At 48.6% G+C, this 15713-nt stretch overlaps 1 protein-coding gene across 2 annotated transcripts in view; it reads right to left on the reverse strand.

Moving 5' to 3' along the window:
• frem1b (Fras1 related extracellular matrix 1b) overlaps nt 1-13665 on the reverse strand; it is a 36317-nt gene extending 22652 nt beyond the window's left edge. The window contains exons 1-14 of one of the 2 annotated variants that reach the window (XM_084922038.1): nt 13424-13665; nt 10233-10577; nt 10061-10155; nt 9208-9467; nt 8707-8903; nt 8017-8340; nt 7183-7291; nt 6963-7094; nt 2430-2774; nt 1858-2000; nt 1566-1762; nt 1382-1472; nt 1088-1255; nt 803-1011 (exon numbers count right to left, since the gene is read on the reverse strand). In XM_084922038.1, coding sequence (XP_084778164.1) covers nt 803-1011; nt 1088-1255; nt 1382-1472; nt 1566-1762; nt 1858-2000; nt 2430-2774; nt 6963-7094; nt 7183-7291; nt 8017-8340; nt 8707-8903; nt 9208-9467; nt 10061-10155; nt 10233-10451 — 2489 coding nt within the window. In that variant the 5' untranslated portion in view covers nt 10452-10577; nt 13424-13665. Of the gene's footprint in view, nt 1-802; nt 1012-1087; nt 1256-1381; nt 1473-1565; nt 1763-1857; nt 2001-2423; nt 2775-6962; nt 7095-7182; nt 7292-8016; nt 8341-8706; nt 8904-9207; nt 9468-10060; nt 10156-10232; nt 10578-13423 lie in introns of both variants that reach the window. The other variant, XM_084922037.1, reaches the window with a different exon arrangement.
• Between the last annotated feature and the right edge of the window lie 2048 nt (nt 13666-15713).

Raw genomic sequence — 15713 nt, forward strand, 5'->3', positions numbered from 1 at the left:
ATACTCACAGTCACCTAAGAACAACTGAAAAAAATGATGGATGCCTTAAACATTCAAAAAAAGAAGAAACTTTCTGATTTTCGTGAACTTTAAGAACACAAACTGCTGGTTGGTGAGTGACCCGGGGTCCCTGAACACCACACGGTTACAGCCACCGGCTGGTTGGATTTTACGTGACTGGCGCTCTTTGCAGGGCGAGGTTTCAGAAGAACACGACAACAGCAAAAACAGCAGCATCACTCACAGGAACAAACTGCAGCGTTTCTATCTGACGTCTGTGCTGGAACAGGAAATCATACATCACCTACAAATGAATGTGAGACGAGCAAAAGCAACAAAACAGTTTTGCAAAACAGGAACAATAATTGGTTTATCTAAACGTTCAGTGGACGTTTAAAACAGAGGTGCAGGTGAAACACTTTAAAGGTGACCTACCTGCACACTCTGAGCTCATTATTAGAAACATGTTTAATGTGAACGCCCACCACTGGAACAGGAGGTACATGACAGGAAGTGAGGAGTAGAAAAGCTGGCAGTAAATCCGCTCCGTGCTTTCTGCTCTAAGAAACCAAGACTGACTGCAAACAGTCGACCACAGCGAGGTGAGCGGCTTCATGATCACCTGAAAACTTCGGAACCTCTGAAACCGAATCCTCTAAAATCAGAAAAACCCTCCGGCGTTACATCACCGGTGAAAACACACCCATCTGCTGAAGCAGCGGATAAAACCAGAGAGCTCTCAGAGTGATTGCTGAGCTCAGATCACCACGGCACGTCCAGAACCACCTGACCCGGGTCTCACCTGACGCCCAGCCCTCTCAGTTCCTGCAGGGTAAACCCGCCTCCCTGCTGCAGCGCTCGGCCCCGCAGCTCCAGCCGGCCGTGACGAGCCGTGCTCCGAACCTCCACCCTCAGCGCCTCCTCTCGACTGTCCCGGTCCCGGACCAGGAGGTGCTCCTCCGTCACGAAGGCCGCGCCGCCCTCCTCCACCCGAAGCAGGTTGGTGAAAGCCTGAGGAGCACATAGAGATTCAGCATGACGTCCACAGCACGGTCAAACCAGAGGCTCCGCCCATTTGACCTCTGACCTCTGGCGCCTGGTCGTCGACAGGGGTAACCGTGATGTTGAAAATGAGGCCGGAGACGGTGTCGCCGTGGTGATCGCTGACTGAGAAGATGAACTGGACGAAGAGCGACTCGGGCCCGATGTCCTCGACCGGCGGCATGAAGGCCACCTTCATGTGGTTCACAGCATGCTAGGAGAAAACAAGAAATTTACATCTTGACCTGCAAAAGCACGACCCATGCCAACCTCGCCAGCCACGCCACCCCCCCAGCAGCGACTCCTTCATATGTATTAGAACCAAGCAGGTGCTGCACACCTGAGTGAAGGACTTCAGCACGGGCGCTGTGTGGTCCTTCTTCATGGCGTTGGTGCTGTCGGTGTAGAACAGACGTCCCGCATCCATCAGGCTGAAAACGAATACAAACACGATAGTTAGTTTCTCAGTCACAGGGTCTGCTCTTCCTCCTCTGTCAGAGCTAAGCTGGCAGCCGGGTCCTTACCCAGGATGTAGCGGGCTGAAGCAGGGCTGCGTAATGACATAGGTGAGGTCAGCATCTGGGTGCTCTCGGTCTGTGAAGTGAAGGTGAGCCTGGGTGATGTAAACCACCTCCGTCTCCTTCACTGTCAGCGAGCGGACGCTGCCGGGAACTTCGACTGGCACCTGGTCCTCCACCGGGAACACGTGCACCACCACCGTCTGCACACAGGGAGGAAGAGGAAGGAAGAGGTGAGAGGAAGAGGTCTCAAAGCGACATTCAGACTTGTCACTCTCTCAGACCAGAGCCGACTCACGTATGTCTGCGACAGGTTGGGCGGCCGGTGGCTGTCAGACAGCGTGAAGTCGAAGGCGTCCTCAAACTGCTCGTCTCCCGAGTGCTGGTAGAAGATCTGACCCTGGATCAGGTCCCTCTGCAGGAAGCTGGCCACCGGTGACCCTGCAGGGAGAGCACAGAAGAGCTCAGAGACCAGCAGTGCAGGAACATGATGGTTTACAGCAGAGAGCTGCAGGACTGAGCCCTCTCACCCAGAAATCAGCATTTTCACCCCCTTGTAGATTATTTCTGAATGTGTTTGTGGTTCAGTGAGTAAAGCTGAGCGTCCCCCAGGAGCTCAGGGGTGTGACCCCTAGTCACGTGACTGTAGTGAACATTTACCTTTACCCTTCAAAACCATTAAATTCAACACAAATGGAGTATCACAAACATTTATTTACCACAGAGGTGATTCTGGTCATTGAGGTCAGTATCAGCTGATAATCAGCTGACCTATCAGAGTGAGTTTGGATTCTTCTGGGTGGGAGAGTCCCAGCGTTAGACACGCCCACATTGCCTCTCTAATTATTACGTCTAAATACTCACCCTCACCTGTCTCATGGGCGGATGTCCTCCTGACCAGGTGCCCGGCCCGGGGGGCGGAGACTATCTGATAAAGGATGTAGTCGTCGCTGGAGTCGAGGTCGGAGGCCAGCAGCATGAACTCCTCGAGCCGCACGGCCCCACCCTCCTGCACCTCCACCGCCACGTTGTTGATGAGGAAGGGCGGAGAGTCGTCCTTCGGGAGGATGTTGATGGGGAACTTGTGGCGGACGCTGTGACGACCGTCGCTGATGCGGAAGACGACGTGGTCGCGGGTGGAGTCACTGTCGGAGTGGTGGTAGACGACTGTGCCCTCCTTCAGGTCCCGCACGCGGAACATAAACGCCTTCCCGCCTGGAAACACAAAGCAAAAGTCACATGACTCAAAGAGAAAGATCTTTAATTCTTTTCCACTAAACAACAGTGAGTCCTCACTGTTCCCACAGCGTCAGACGTCCGTTTTCTAAAATAAAAAAAGCCTCAAATCCTCACCTCTGAGAAGCCTGACAGATCAAAACACCTTCGATTCCATCCAGCAGGTTCAGAGCGATGACAAGATTTCAGACATTAGAGACTGAAAGGTCGGCGGCCTCCTTCCAGCCACTCAAAGCATCTGACTGGCAGCTAAAAGGATGTTTTTACCTGATCATAAATAATCTGTGATCCTCACAAACTGGACCTTCAGTCTCACTGAGGAATAACTTCAGTCAGTAACTTTATTCTTCACGCTCACTGCAGACTCTTGTCTGTCTGACTGGGGTCGCGTTCAGATCTTATATTTAATGAGACAAAAACTCATTTCTACATTTAAACAAAACTCTGACTGTGATGACGACTGTGTTAATCAGCTGGGGGCAGATTCACGACGACATCAGTCAAAAGAAAGAAAATCATCTGCTGAAGGCTTCACCTCAGCGACAGCACAAACGCACCGAGGTCACTCGCTCTCTGTGCCTCTACACGAACTACTGGCAGGATTTTTTTTAATGCTGAAAGAAGTTTTTGCAGTACTGTTTGGACTGAATAAAGATGAAAGCACTCCCTCTTTAACCTGACTTATAATTCAGAAAACTAAAACAGAACGATGCTGTGGACTCTGTTTTAAACACTGCACATATTTCTGACCCTTCACCATTTATTGTTACATTGCTATTATTTATTGTCTTCAAAAGCGTCGTCTTTTTAAAGAGTAAATAGCCTCCATAAAGACTGATTATTGATTTTTTTGATGGGATCTTCCCGCTGCAGCCAGGTTTCACAATAAATGTTCATGCTGACTTATAAACTGAAACAGATTGAATGTTTCCACGGAGTGATGCGTCAGGAGGGCATCGTGTCATACTCGGGATGAACGTGTGGCGAGCGTCTGCTTCTGTCACAGAGCGGCGGGATGCTGTTTGTCTCTCGTCGAGCCGAACATGAAAAACTTCGGTGTCCTACATTAATGAAATGTCGGCCGCGTCCATCTGCCAGCTCTCTGCCGCTGGCTGGCCCTCCTCGCGCTCTACAACATGCTGATGGCCCAGCGTCACGTGACCGTGGCCTACCGGAGGACACGTGTTGTCGGTGGCCGGTTTCCAGCCAAAGCTTCGCACTTTGATTCAATTACCGTCTCCAACACGTGCGCTGCTTTCCTCCCATTGTCACTTGGAAATAACAAGTTTGTGTTGGCGCCTGGAGGCACAGCGAGGCGCTGGCTCGGTCTGCGCTGCGAAACCCGGTAGGCTACAACATGGCGTCCTTCCCGGCGGCTGCCCGGCTGCCAGGACGGGGGCTTCCTGTCTCCCTGCGAGTGCCAGAGAGACAGAAGGGCAAGGTCAGCAGACAGATTGAGAGACGAGCGGTCGCAAGCCCGAACCTCATTAGCAACTTTACCGAGGGGAACCGGCTCGCGGTCCAAGTGATGGAAACAACTTGGTAATTGGGCCCAAAGGTGGCGTTGGGCAGCCGGCCCACGAAGGGAGAAACGCCACGCCTGTGTATATGTGTGTGTGAGAGTGTGTGTTTGTTAGGGACAGGCAGCCATCCATTTGGCTGAAGGCGTTGGAGCGAGCCCGTCCCCACGCTGCAGCCGCCGCCCTCCAGTCGCAGCACCGAGGGTCAGCGGCGTCCTCAGAGACGCAGCTCCACCGCAGCTTCCTGCACGGACGCGGCGCCAAACTTCAGCCCAAACCGACGGGATGAAATGATGCTGGAGCAGGTGCTGCTGCAGGAGGAGGAGGAAGCTGCCTGGTGGGACCAAAGTTTCAACAAGCATCCAACTTATTTTGCTGCGTGTTAGAGACGTTCTTCCCTCTGCAGGTTTCTGCGCTTTGATAGAGGATGCAGACATGTCGACGAAGCAAGCACGAGTTCTCGCTGTTGTGAAGTTTGTGGTTTGAAGCCTGACAGAGGCACAGTGAGCAGGTTTAACCCCTGCTCTTTTTCCAGCCTGCTGTGAAGTCATCAGCCTGACCTCACTGTAGCTTTTCTGTGTGACCCCGATCTGTAAATCTGAGGAAACTGCTGCCCGATCTGAGTGTGAACACGTGGTAGGAGGCTTCCTCCGAGCAGAGGTCTGAACGTCACACGCTGGATGGAGAATTTTTGTGGATCATTTTCTGCATCAGCTTACACAACACGAGTTTTTGTCCCAAACACAGTGAAAACTCCTCTGCTGAAAATTAAACAACCAATAAAACAAAAACACATCTCGATCAATAAAGTAAAAAGTAGGACAAAACCAAAATCTTAAAAAGGTACAAACTTAGAGGAGCTGAAGAATAAACTTAAAAAATTAAAAATATATAAAAGTGGTTAATCATTTAAAATCTTCTCTCCTGTTCTTTTTGCGGCAGTGACGATCTGATTCATTTCTGATTAAATGTGTTTATGTTAGTAATAATTCATTTATTGGAATTCATAAACTCATTATTTTTGTTTCCATGGTTTCATTTATTTCTGTGAACTTTGACAGCTGGGACAAAAAATGATGATGTAATTATACCAAATTATTTTTGCCTCCACCTTTTTTAATTCCTGTTTATGGATGTAAGTCAGTGGATACGGCAGCACGCTGATGAAAAATCATGTTCAGGAAATAAAAATGAAACTTTTGCAGGGACATGGAAAAAAAAAAAAAAAGAGCAGAAATGTTGTGACTTAATTTGAAAAGGTGGCGTGATGTCACAGCAGCTCAGGTGAGGACTGCAGCTTGAATCACAGATTAAACCTCACAAACGAGCGGAGGATGAGGCGAGCACAAAAGCAGCCATGAAAGGTTAACTCCCGCCCGCCTGAAGCCCTCGGGGCGCCCGCCACCTCCTCCCCCTCCGAGCTGGTAGCATGAAAACCTGTTTGGGGACAGTGCATCTGCTCCCTGTGCACGGCGCCATGAAATGGCAGAAGTCGCTCCAATCTGCTCCGTCCCGATGCTGTTCAGACAAAGAGGCGACCTCGCCGAGCGGCGGGCTGGAAGGGACGGAAGTGGACGGAGAGGCGGGCAGCGGCGGCCCCTGGCGAAGTGGCCCTGGCCCCATTTTACACCTGATTAGGAAACACATGCAGGACCGTGAGACATATGCTTCCCCTGCCACACGGCGGTCCCTGATGGACGCGCAGCACATGGAGCTAAAAGGGCGGAAAAGGCCAGACGCCGGTTTGCAGAAGTCCCAGGCGACCGAGCAGCATACCAGCGAGGGAGTCGAAGACGGAGGGTCAAGGCAAGGCGGCGTTGCCGAGGGGCTTCCCGAAACCCGTCGACGACATCTTCTATACTTTCTGCCTGTTCTGTGTTTATCGTTGGTCTTGATGATGATATCTAACAGACGTAACATAAATACTCATGGATCATAATTTATATATAACAAGATTTAAATTCAAAATAGAGAAGATAAAAAGTAAATGAAGCGCAAATAAATAAATTATTAATTTTAAAATGGAACATAAATCCTTGAAACTTGTTTAGTTTTTTAACACTTTTTATTCAATGTAAATAAATAAAAATAAAAATATATAATTTTAATAAAAATTATCATAATATATATATAATTAAAATTTTAAGGTGTTTAAAAAATATTTTGTCACAGCCAGAGGTGGGTAGTAACTAGTAATTGTATTTATTGAGTTACATTTACTTGAGTGACTTTTTGGTTACTGTACTTTTTACTTTTACTTGAGTAAAACTATGTTGAGGGAGTGCTACTATTACTTGAGTACCATTTTTGGCTACTCTACCCACCTCTGGCCATGACTCAAGGATTAAAACGATTTTTAATATTTTAATAAACGTAGCACCCCACCATGTTTTCTTTCATCTGCTCAGATCTGATCGGTCAAAAGAACTCAGACTACACAGAAAGCAGAAGCTTCAGGTACAAAAGTCTCACCTACAGTTTCAATTTTGTGGCACATCAAAGTTTTGGTAGCAACTAAAACTGAAAAACTCAATTAGTCTGAAAGAAAAGAAAGAAAACTGAGGAGAAGATTTTTCTTCACTTTGTTTGATGTTCGATGGAGCATTTACCACCTTAAACCCAACCCCGCCGACCTTTGACCCCTCACCTCTGACACTGAGCCGCCCGTGCACGGGTCCGTCCACGGCCACCAGGTAAACGGCGTCAATGTTGTCGCTGTCGACTATCTGCAGCTGCTCCCAGGTGATTGGTCGGGACTGACCCTCCAACAGGTCTAGACCTGAGATGGCACACATGTTCACATGTTACCTCAACGAGTAAAACGCAGTGAGACATTTTTCATGCCACAGAGATGGACGCGAACGTACCCACGTTCCAGGAGACTCTCGGAGCATTCGTTTCCGATGTCCTGATGGAGACGTGGACCACGATGGGTGGGCTGGTCAGATAGGAGCCGTCTATCACCTGAAACTCCACCTAAGCATATAAAAAGGGAACGCAATGACAGGAAATGACATTATTAAGCGTGTAAAACAACGTATGCGTGACCTATTTACACCTTCATGCCTGTGACGCAGACAAGTTCCATCTGAAACTTCACAGAGTGCATTCTGGGTACACTTTCAGGGCTCATATCAGCCTGTGGGACAGGTGAGAGAAAAAGAAAGGTCTTCTTTTCACCTACATTTGACACCAGGATCATCTTCTAGTTGCGATTGCCTCTGGGTCAAAATAATTTTGTAATATCTATTTCTTTAGCCGCTCCGGCCCAAGCAGGCCAGCAGTGACTTTGACCCTGTGTGATTGTATCTCACTCTCTCTCCTGCTGCTGTTTTTTGTACAGCTGATTTGAAGGTGAAGCGTCTCCTAAACCTCCATGTCTCCTTTTTTTGACATAGACATTTTTGAAGGCAACAGAACACGAACACTCAGATCTGGAGCCCCGGCTCAGACCCTCTGAAACATCGGTGTGGGGTGGGTTAGCTATGGTTAGCTTTGGTGTGCTGTTATGCTGTAGAAGTTGAAGCAGCATTAGCAGCTACAACGTTAGGTTTGATTCCTAGAATAAAAGCGCAGATATCGGCCACACTGCCCTGAAAAAAAGCTGTTTTCTCCAAAATTCCCAGTGTTGGTGCTTCTAACATTCCAACTTTTCTACAGAAACTGGAAGAACCTTTGGAGCCCTGTCGCGTCTTCAGTACCTCATAGTTCCTGCGGCGCCCCCGGCTGCTGTTGGATGGCTGGTAGGCCACTTTCATCTCCTGAAGGTCCAGCCATGTGAAGGACCGGATGGGCTTGGTGTGGTCGTCCAGGTGTGTGATGTAGCCCTCGGCGGGTGGGGCGGTCACGTTGAAGACCAGCTTCTCCTGTGGAGTCTCGTGGTCCTTGGCGTCCAGCGTGGCAGTGGTGAGCGGGGTGAGGATGAACTGGTCCACCTCCAGGATGAAAGAGGCCATGAAGGTAGCCTGCGGGGGCTGGTTCTGCATGGCTCCGTGGATCAAAACCGGCAGCCACACGGCCTGTGACTGTGGGAGGAGAAGGACAGGTAAAGTTTAACACACCACGCAGAGATCAACACATGGCGCCACAACTTCTGCTGTTACACTCGTGAGAGGTGTTATGCCACCGCTCACGTGCTAACGATGAGACAGAAATGCTTTAAAGGAATGCTGGAGGCTTCAAAACCCCGCACAACCTCCGCCTGCACATCCGTCCTCATCGCCGAGCTGAGAAGGCGGGATGTCACCTTCTCACTGCCAACATCTCACCTGCAAACAGCAGAATCTGCACTTTACAAACTTTCTTCCTTTAAAGCAAGTCTGAGCCTCATTTCTGCTCTCTTTGTTTCCACGCTGCTGTCTGAGCTGTGAGCTCATCGGTCTTTCCTGTACCTCCAGCAGTGCTCTGCTCGCCTGCTCTCTCAGCTCCACCCGGACGGGGACGTAGTCGATCTCCGGGGACGGCGGGCTGAGGTGCTGGTACTTGAGGCCAGAGCTCAGGAATTCATGGCAGCTGGTTTTGAGGAAGCGGACCTCGGTGGTGTCGTGAAGACACGGACTGTTTCCCGGGCAGAGCGTCGCCTGTCGACCTATCAGAGAGGAGAGCCGAGGGTTTTAAACCAGTCGGTGAGTGGAAATCACCAGACACACACAAACAGATAAACCACAAGCAGCCTGCATTTCAGTTTATATTTATACTAATGTGTATTTTATATTTAAGCATTTCTCTCAGTTATCTTTAAGTTTTGATATTTTTTATAGTTTTTGCTTTATTTGTGCTCCACATTGTAAATAAAGTTTAATTTATTCAACTTAAAAGGTTAAATTATATTTTATAAACTGTGATGACACAATGAAACAAAGCAAATTAAAAACATCTTATGAGTTTGGTACCCTTCCTCTGCGTGGAGTCTTCCTCCCTCACCAGCCGACCCGCAGCGGGGACGCTGGTGTCTGCGGTCAACAGCCTGACGGTGCAGACAAGGTCAGGCGCGGCCCTGATATTCAGCACCGAGCCGTTGATGGCGTTGGATAAACCGTAGAACTGGGGAACGACCAGTGGAGCGCTGCCGAGTGCCACCACGCCCGCACCCGAGTCCACCACCCGGACCCTCAGGATCACCGTCTCCACCTGCGTGTCCGAGGATGTGAACCTCCACACAGACACCACATGTCATGTTAAACAGAGCTCCACACTGGCCCACGAGGTCATCACATGTACATCCAAGTTTGAATTAATGTTTAAGCCCCGTCTGTAAACGCTCCATAAATCTAACCTGCAGAAATAGTTTTTCTGATTATTCTAAAATTAATGGCAACCTTCAGGAAGCCTGCTGAGGGGCAGCTCCCAGCACTCTAAGCTGTGTCGTGAGGGGGGTCGGGGCCGTTTTCCTTGGGCTCAGAGGGGTTGTTGTTACTGTTTGCAGGATCAGCTAACAGACCATGTCTGTGCCTCCAGGACTGGACTAGCACCTGAAATCTTATCTGCTGTGTGTCCCAGATGGGCCTCAAACTTTCCACCTAGGAGAGTCCAGGAATGTCCGATCACAGGTCGAAACTCCCTCCCTTCAGTGTTTCTACTCTGACCTCCTCACCTCAGCCCTCAGAGGAGTCATTTCTGCTGCTTGGATCCTCCATCTCATTCTTTCAGCCATCACCCACCAATCCTGCTTCACCATCTTCTCACTGAACAAGCCCCTAACACCCTGACCGACATGTTGCAGACCTGTGGATGCTGCTGACTGACCTGTAGACTCTGAGCATCACCACGTCCTCGTCCAGCAGAGGGCTGCCGTCGTGGACATACTTCACCTCGTCCTCCAGGAAGCTGCAGTCAAACACCTGCAGAGTGCACAGAGCAGAGCGCCTGTAACTCCTCTGAGCGGCTGCCATACGGCACCAACCTGTTCCACCCTCACCTGTGGGCTCAGCCTCCCGACCCTCTGAGTCACGGGCTCGTTCATCACCACCTCCACCTTACAGTCGGCGCTCGGGTCCACGCTGATCTGAAGCTCCGCCCTCGTGATGAAAACCGAGCGCCCTCTGCTGACCTCCACGGCAGAGTTCACCACAACCAGAGTCCGAGGGCAAACGCCCGTCACCGCGAGCAGCAGCAGGGACACGAGGACGGCAGCCATGCTGTGGGCGGTGTCACCGGTTTCAGTAGTTCAGGTGAAGCAACGCTGAGGGAGAATAAATCTGTCCGAGGTTTCAGAGGTTCCCGCTCAGTCCGCCCACATCGTCCTCAACTCCTCGTCTTTGGGCTGAAGGAGGAAAACAGGAAAACCTCATATCGTATTTCAGCGTCACTTGACTGATTTCACACACACACACACACACACACACACACACACACACACACACACGAGACGTAAAAATAAATATATATATGAAATCCGAATGGAAACAAACTGAATAATGTCAGAATTATTGTCTGACGTCAAACAGACAGAAGATTCAACACTGTGTGGTGTTTGCATGTCTGCAGCTTCCTCCCACAGTCCAAACACATGCAGTCAGTGGGGTTAGGTGATTCTAAATTGCCCAAATGTGCTCCAAATGTGAGTGTGACCAGTTGTCTCTCGGTGTTAACCCTGCAACAGGCTGATGACCTGTCCAGGTGTACCCCGCCTCTCGCCCTACGGTAGCTTGGATAAGCTCCAGCCCTCCCACAACCCTGATAAGGACAAGAGGAAGAGGATGGACAAAGATGTTATTCTATTTTATAGGCTTTTATACACTTACTGCAGTTTAACTGTTCAAAAAGCTCATGTTAAATTTACTGTATTAGTCATTTGTACACACTCATTTCCAGACCCTAAAAACAAAATAATGGATGATGGAACAGAGCGAATCATATTTTAGAACTGGTTGGCTAATGCTAACATTGGACCATTTACAGAGGAAATCATATAAACCATATCCAATAAGAGAGCACGGAGCCAGACAGTGTGCAGTAGCACTGCCTGATACTGTAATGGGCTCATTTACAGTTTACACTGTAAACTCTGTCAGTCTTAAATAACTGCAGCTGTCATGCAAATGAGCTGTCAAAGTGTCTTCATCTGACACAACATGCCACAGAAGCACCGACAACATGTCAGCCGACCCTGAGCTTATTTCAGGCAGGTATAAATACAGGTGTGCATTTACATTTTGGTTTGCCCTTCAGTGTGCTGTGGGTGTGCTTTGAACACCACCTGTCTATGAAACCGAAGACTCCAGCCTCTCCTGCAGGAAATACTGCACACAAAGAAGCAGGGAGCTGCTGCAGAACAACAGAGTCTTTCTTCTTCTGTGGTTTTCTTTGTGTGTCCTCCACAGGTCAGTTTTCTGCATGAAAACGGCTCAACACAGATCAAACTAAAGCAGATTTAATAATGTCTGACTCCAACAGAGACAGATGTAATCCTGACTCTGACCTCTTCCAACACAAACACTGAACCCAGCAGACCAGAATACTTACAGCAGATACTCCAGAGCAGCTCCAACCCACCTCCACTGTTCCCTCTGAATCCCTGCAACTGCCCCTCTGCCACATAAAAAGTCCTCTAAATCCTTCAGACAAAAACAAAAAAACACTCCCAGCATGCAGCTGGCCAGCCCAGCTTCTTCCCCCACTGCCCCACACTCCCAGCCGGAAACTGCTTCACCCTCCATTTCACTCCCAACCAAAACTGTCTGCAGGAAACGACAGGTTAATCTGCATGACCCCGCGGAGGTGCTGGACGGGCCGGGGGAGGGGGAGAAGGAAGGAGGAGGTGAGGAGGTGATGGGGTGTTTTCAGGATCAAAGCAGAGAGCTGGCGTGCCGCTTCCCATCCAGCCAGATGAGCGTGGGTTCATTAGTTTGAGGTTGGAAGGAAACAGAAGCTACAACGAACTGCAGTCCCTGTGACGTCCAGCAGATCAGCAGTGAGTCAGTCCCCATAGACTCCCATGTAATACATTAGAGCAGAAACAAACACGTTTAACAGCCTGTTTTTATAAGTTACCTGTTTAAATTGTACTAAGGCTTAAATTAGGATTATTAGAGGCGTGGCCTCTTTGACTGACAGGTGGATGTGGACACAGGTGGCTGTACCTGCGAGCTGTCTGCTAGGCTTCACCTGAGCTGGACCTCTGGGCTGTGTTTGTTCTGTTTGAGCCTTTTAGAGCATTTTTAATGTCAATGAGATTTTTTAACTGGATATAGGATAAAGGATGTATAAAAGTCACTGCCAAAAACTGATTGCAGCTTCTACCTTGTGACAGGAATGTGGTTCAAGATGACTGGATATCATTCATGAGGGATCCATTTGACATGTTTCATATAATATAGACCAACAAGTTATTTATGACAGTTCAAACAAATTTAAATAACGCGAATCACTTTTTGGCATGACACCGGTCAGCAGTCTACACACGGCTCATTGGTACTTGACCCAATTGACCCAAATCACGCTGCAGCAGATGGACGGATGGATCCTCTCAGACGCTGTTTAGATTTGTCCGAATCCCATTCTCAGAGACACCTGGACGTTAAACTGTACTGGACGGGGTGTATCTCTCTTACTTTAGTTAACAGTTGCTTATTAGGAATGTTTAGCCTGCATAAATTCAAAATTACTGGTCAAAATCATGTTTAATCGCAGTCCTGGTGATTTTCATCAACACCTCTTTGGTGGGCACCAGAATTTTAGAAAAAACCCCAAATGCTTGATAGGCGGCACCATTCACAGAAATCAGTAATGACTAAAAAGTAGACGTACAGAGACTTACATGTTTTGTAAGGATGCTGGGTTTTTACATAGAAGGACACAAAGGTACTGTCACTTCCTGCCACCAGCTCAGCTTCGCCAACAAAACGTGTCATCACTTATAGGCATTAAAGAGCTGAACTGAGTCGCGCTTCAGGTGAATGTCTGTCTGCATCGCTGCTTCCTGCTGCACCAACACAGCTGACAAAGTTTCATCCTGAGCCTGCAAAACCCAATGACTCGCTGTGTGAGGTTTTTCTTTTTTTAAAGGAGGAGGAGGAGGAAGCCAAAAGGAGAAAAGGGTGAGAGAATAACGAAGGAAAATCCTTTAATCTGTACGAGCCGGTTGGAGATGAGGGAGCTGGCACCTACCTGCAGCTGCAGGAGCTCCATACTTGTCTTCTTCACCTTCTGCACACGCTCACAGGAATGCTGTGACACAAACAACACAAACATCCACCGCGCGCCGTCAGTCACCCTGACACATCTGGCATCTGAGGGGAGCAGAGGGGGGAAACTGAGATAAGGAAAACAAGGCGAGCACAGACGTTCTACAGCCAGAGAGAGACAGCAGACAGGAAGTGTGCTGAGAAGTTTCCAGGACTTTTAGTTTTACTGCCCCCGTCTGTTTACCCACTCTGTGCCTGACTCAGCTCCACCTTCTGCTCTCAGTCCTGAACCACATCAGAGCCCTGAGTCCCAAACACGCCTCTGATCCTCATCAGGAATACCAAACATTTCACTCACAGATCTGAGTCCACAGACTCAACTGTATCTGTTATCTGTACACTTCAGTGTAAACGTTTTAAACGTTAAATTGAACCTTCTGGCAGGACGAGTAAAACCAGGGGGAAACGAGCAGCAAAGCTCCACAAAGTTCAGACAATAAACTCCCAAAAGCAGCGAGAAGGTTTCTGGTTTCTCCAACAAACCCATGAAGACTGAAGATGATTTCAAATATATGAGGCCAACTTTCTTCTGATTGGCTGCCCATTAAAAACCGCAGGTGGGTGGGTCTTATAGCCCTTCTGTGACATCCCACAATTTAACTAGTAGAAGAAAAAAAAACTGTGTGAAGTCTAAACTTTCAGAGAATAAAGAAAAAGGTAGAACCTTAAGTTCCCACAGCAACTTAAACTGTTATTGTTAATATCATTGAAGCTCCTTAAATATAAATTAGACCTGTGAGGATCTTTCTGGTTCACGTGGCTCTTGCTTCCTATGAAGTAGGAACGATCAAGTCAGAGCCGTGTGAACGTCATTTGATTTCAGTGTGACGCTTTTAAGACCACCAGCAGATCCAGCTGTGAATCATCGCTGACGGCGTGTTTAATCAGCGCAACCCTGCTAACAGCTTTTTCTCCATCACAGCTGCAGCTCAGCTAAGCACAAACACTGGAAGTGAAGGGAAACCGTTAGCATAAAGACAGAAAGTCATCTTTCGAGAACTCGTGTTTGCGTCTTTTTTAAAACTAAGCTGGTACAAACGAACTTTGCCACAGAGCCGCTGATGGCCTCACAGCTCTGTTATCCTCGTTAACTCCCAGGTTACCCTGATCCCTGCTCTCTGATGGCTTCTGCAGCTGCCAGAGGAGAAAATCTGCCTTAATGGAAGAACCAGCAGCAGAAGATCAGCTGACTCAGCAGAAACAGTTTCACTCAGGCGGTAAACTCTTACCGTGCAGCTGCTCACAGCCAGCAGTGCTGCCTGTAACATTCAGTCTGAGCTCAGCTGAGAGTCTCCCTCCATTCCAGCATTACTGAACCCAAAGCAACAAACTGGAGGCAAGAGTCAAACACCATCACAGTGTGTGTCTGTGTCGTGTGTGTTTCTGAGTCTTTATCTGTGTGTCTGTGTGTTTTTCTACATGAACAAATCTGATTAAATGCGTCTCTGCCACACAGAAGCTTTCCTGCAGGTTTTCAGGTTTCATTATGACTTCGCTGTCTCTGGCTCCTCCCACCACAGCTGCAGTAAACAAACACTGAGTATTCCGGCCTTCCATCTTTACCACCATAAGTCCATTCGTCTGACATCCTCTCAAACTGTCCTCGGTCTCTGTTGTGCTGACGTGATTGGTTCCTACATTTCCCTGTTCAGCAGTTGATTGGGTGTTTGGTGGCAGCGAGCGAGAACATGTCTCGCCATTTTTGCCGTTACCAGATTACAGGTTTCTGTTCGGGATTCTCTGAGTGTCTCAGCCTCCCTGATAACATCTCTGCTGCAGAAAAAGTCTTTTTCATCAGCTAATTAACATTTTGATGATTTTGGAAATCTTCTAAACTCCATGCAGCGATCAGCATCTTTCCTGGGAAGAGCTTCAGATTTGGGACAAATGATCCCACTGACTCAGGGAGGAGTTGTTCAGCATGTTCTTGTTCATAAGGAATATCATGTCAGCTCAGGTTTAGTTTAAAATGCAAGAAATTTAACATGAAGGGAAAAGGCCCGACGGGTTTGATGAAGCCGGCGGACTGAACGTACAAACTGTTTGGAAACTGAGGAGCTGTGAAGAAGAATCATGAAATGGTTCACGGGGTCAGAAGGAGCGTTGACAAGGTCGTGTCCTCCCCATTCCTGTTCGGGTCTCCGTCTGAAGCTCGTCCCAACAGCATTTAAACACCTGTTGGGAAGCAGCAGTGGCTCGGCTGGAGGAGGGAA

The sequence above is a fragment of the Perissodus microlepis genome, chromosome 23, assembly GCF_051167445.1.
Source record: "Perissodus microlepis isolate ML-2025 ecotype Zambia chromosome 23, ASM5116744v1, whole genome shotgun sequence".
NCBI lineage: Eukaryota > Metazoa > Chordata > Actinopteri > Cichliformes > Cichlidae > Perissodus > Perissodus microlepis.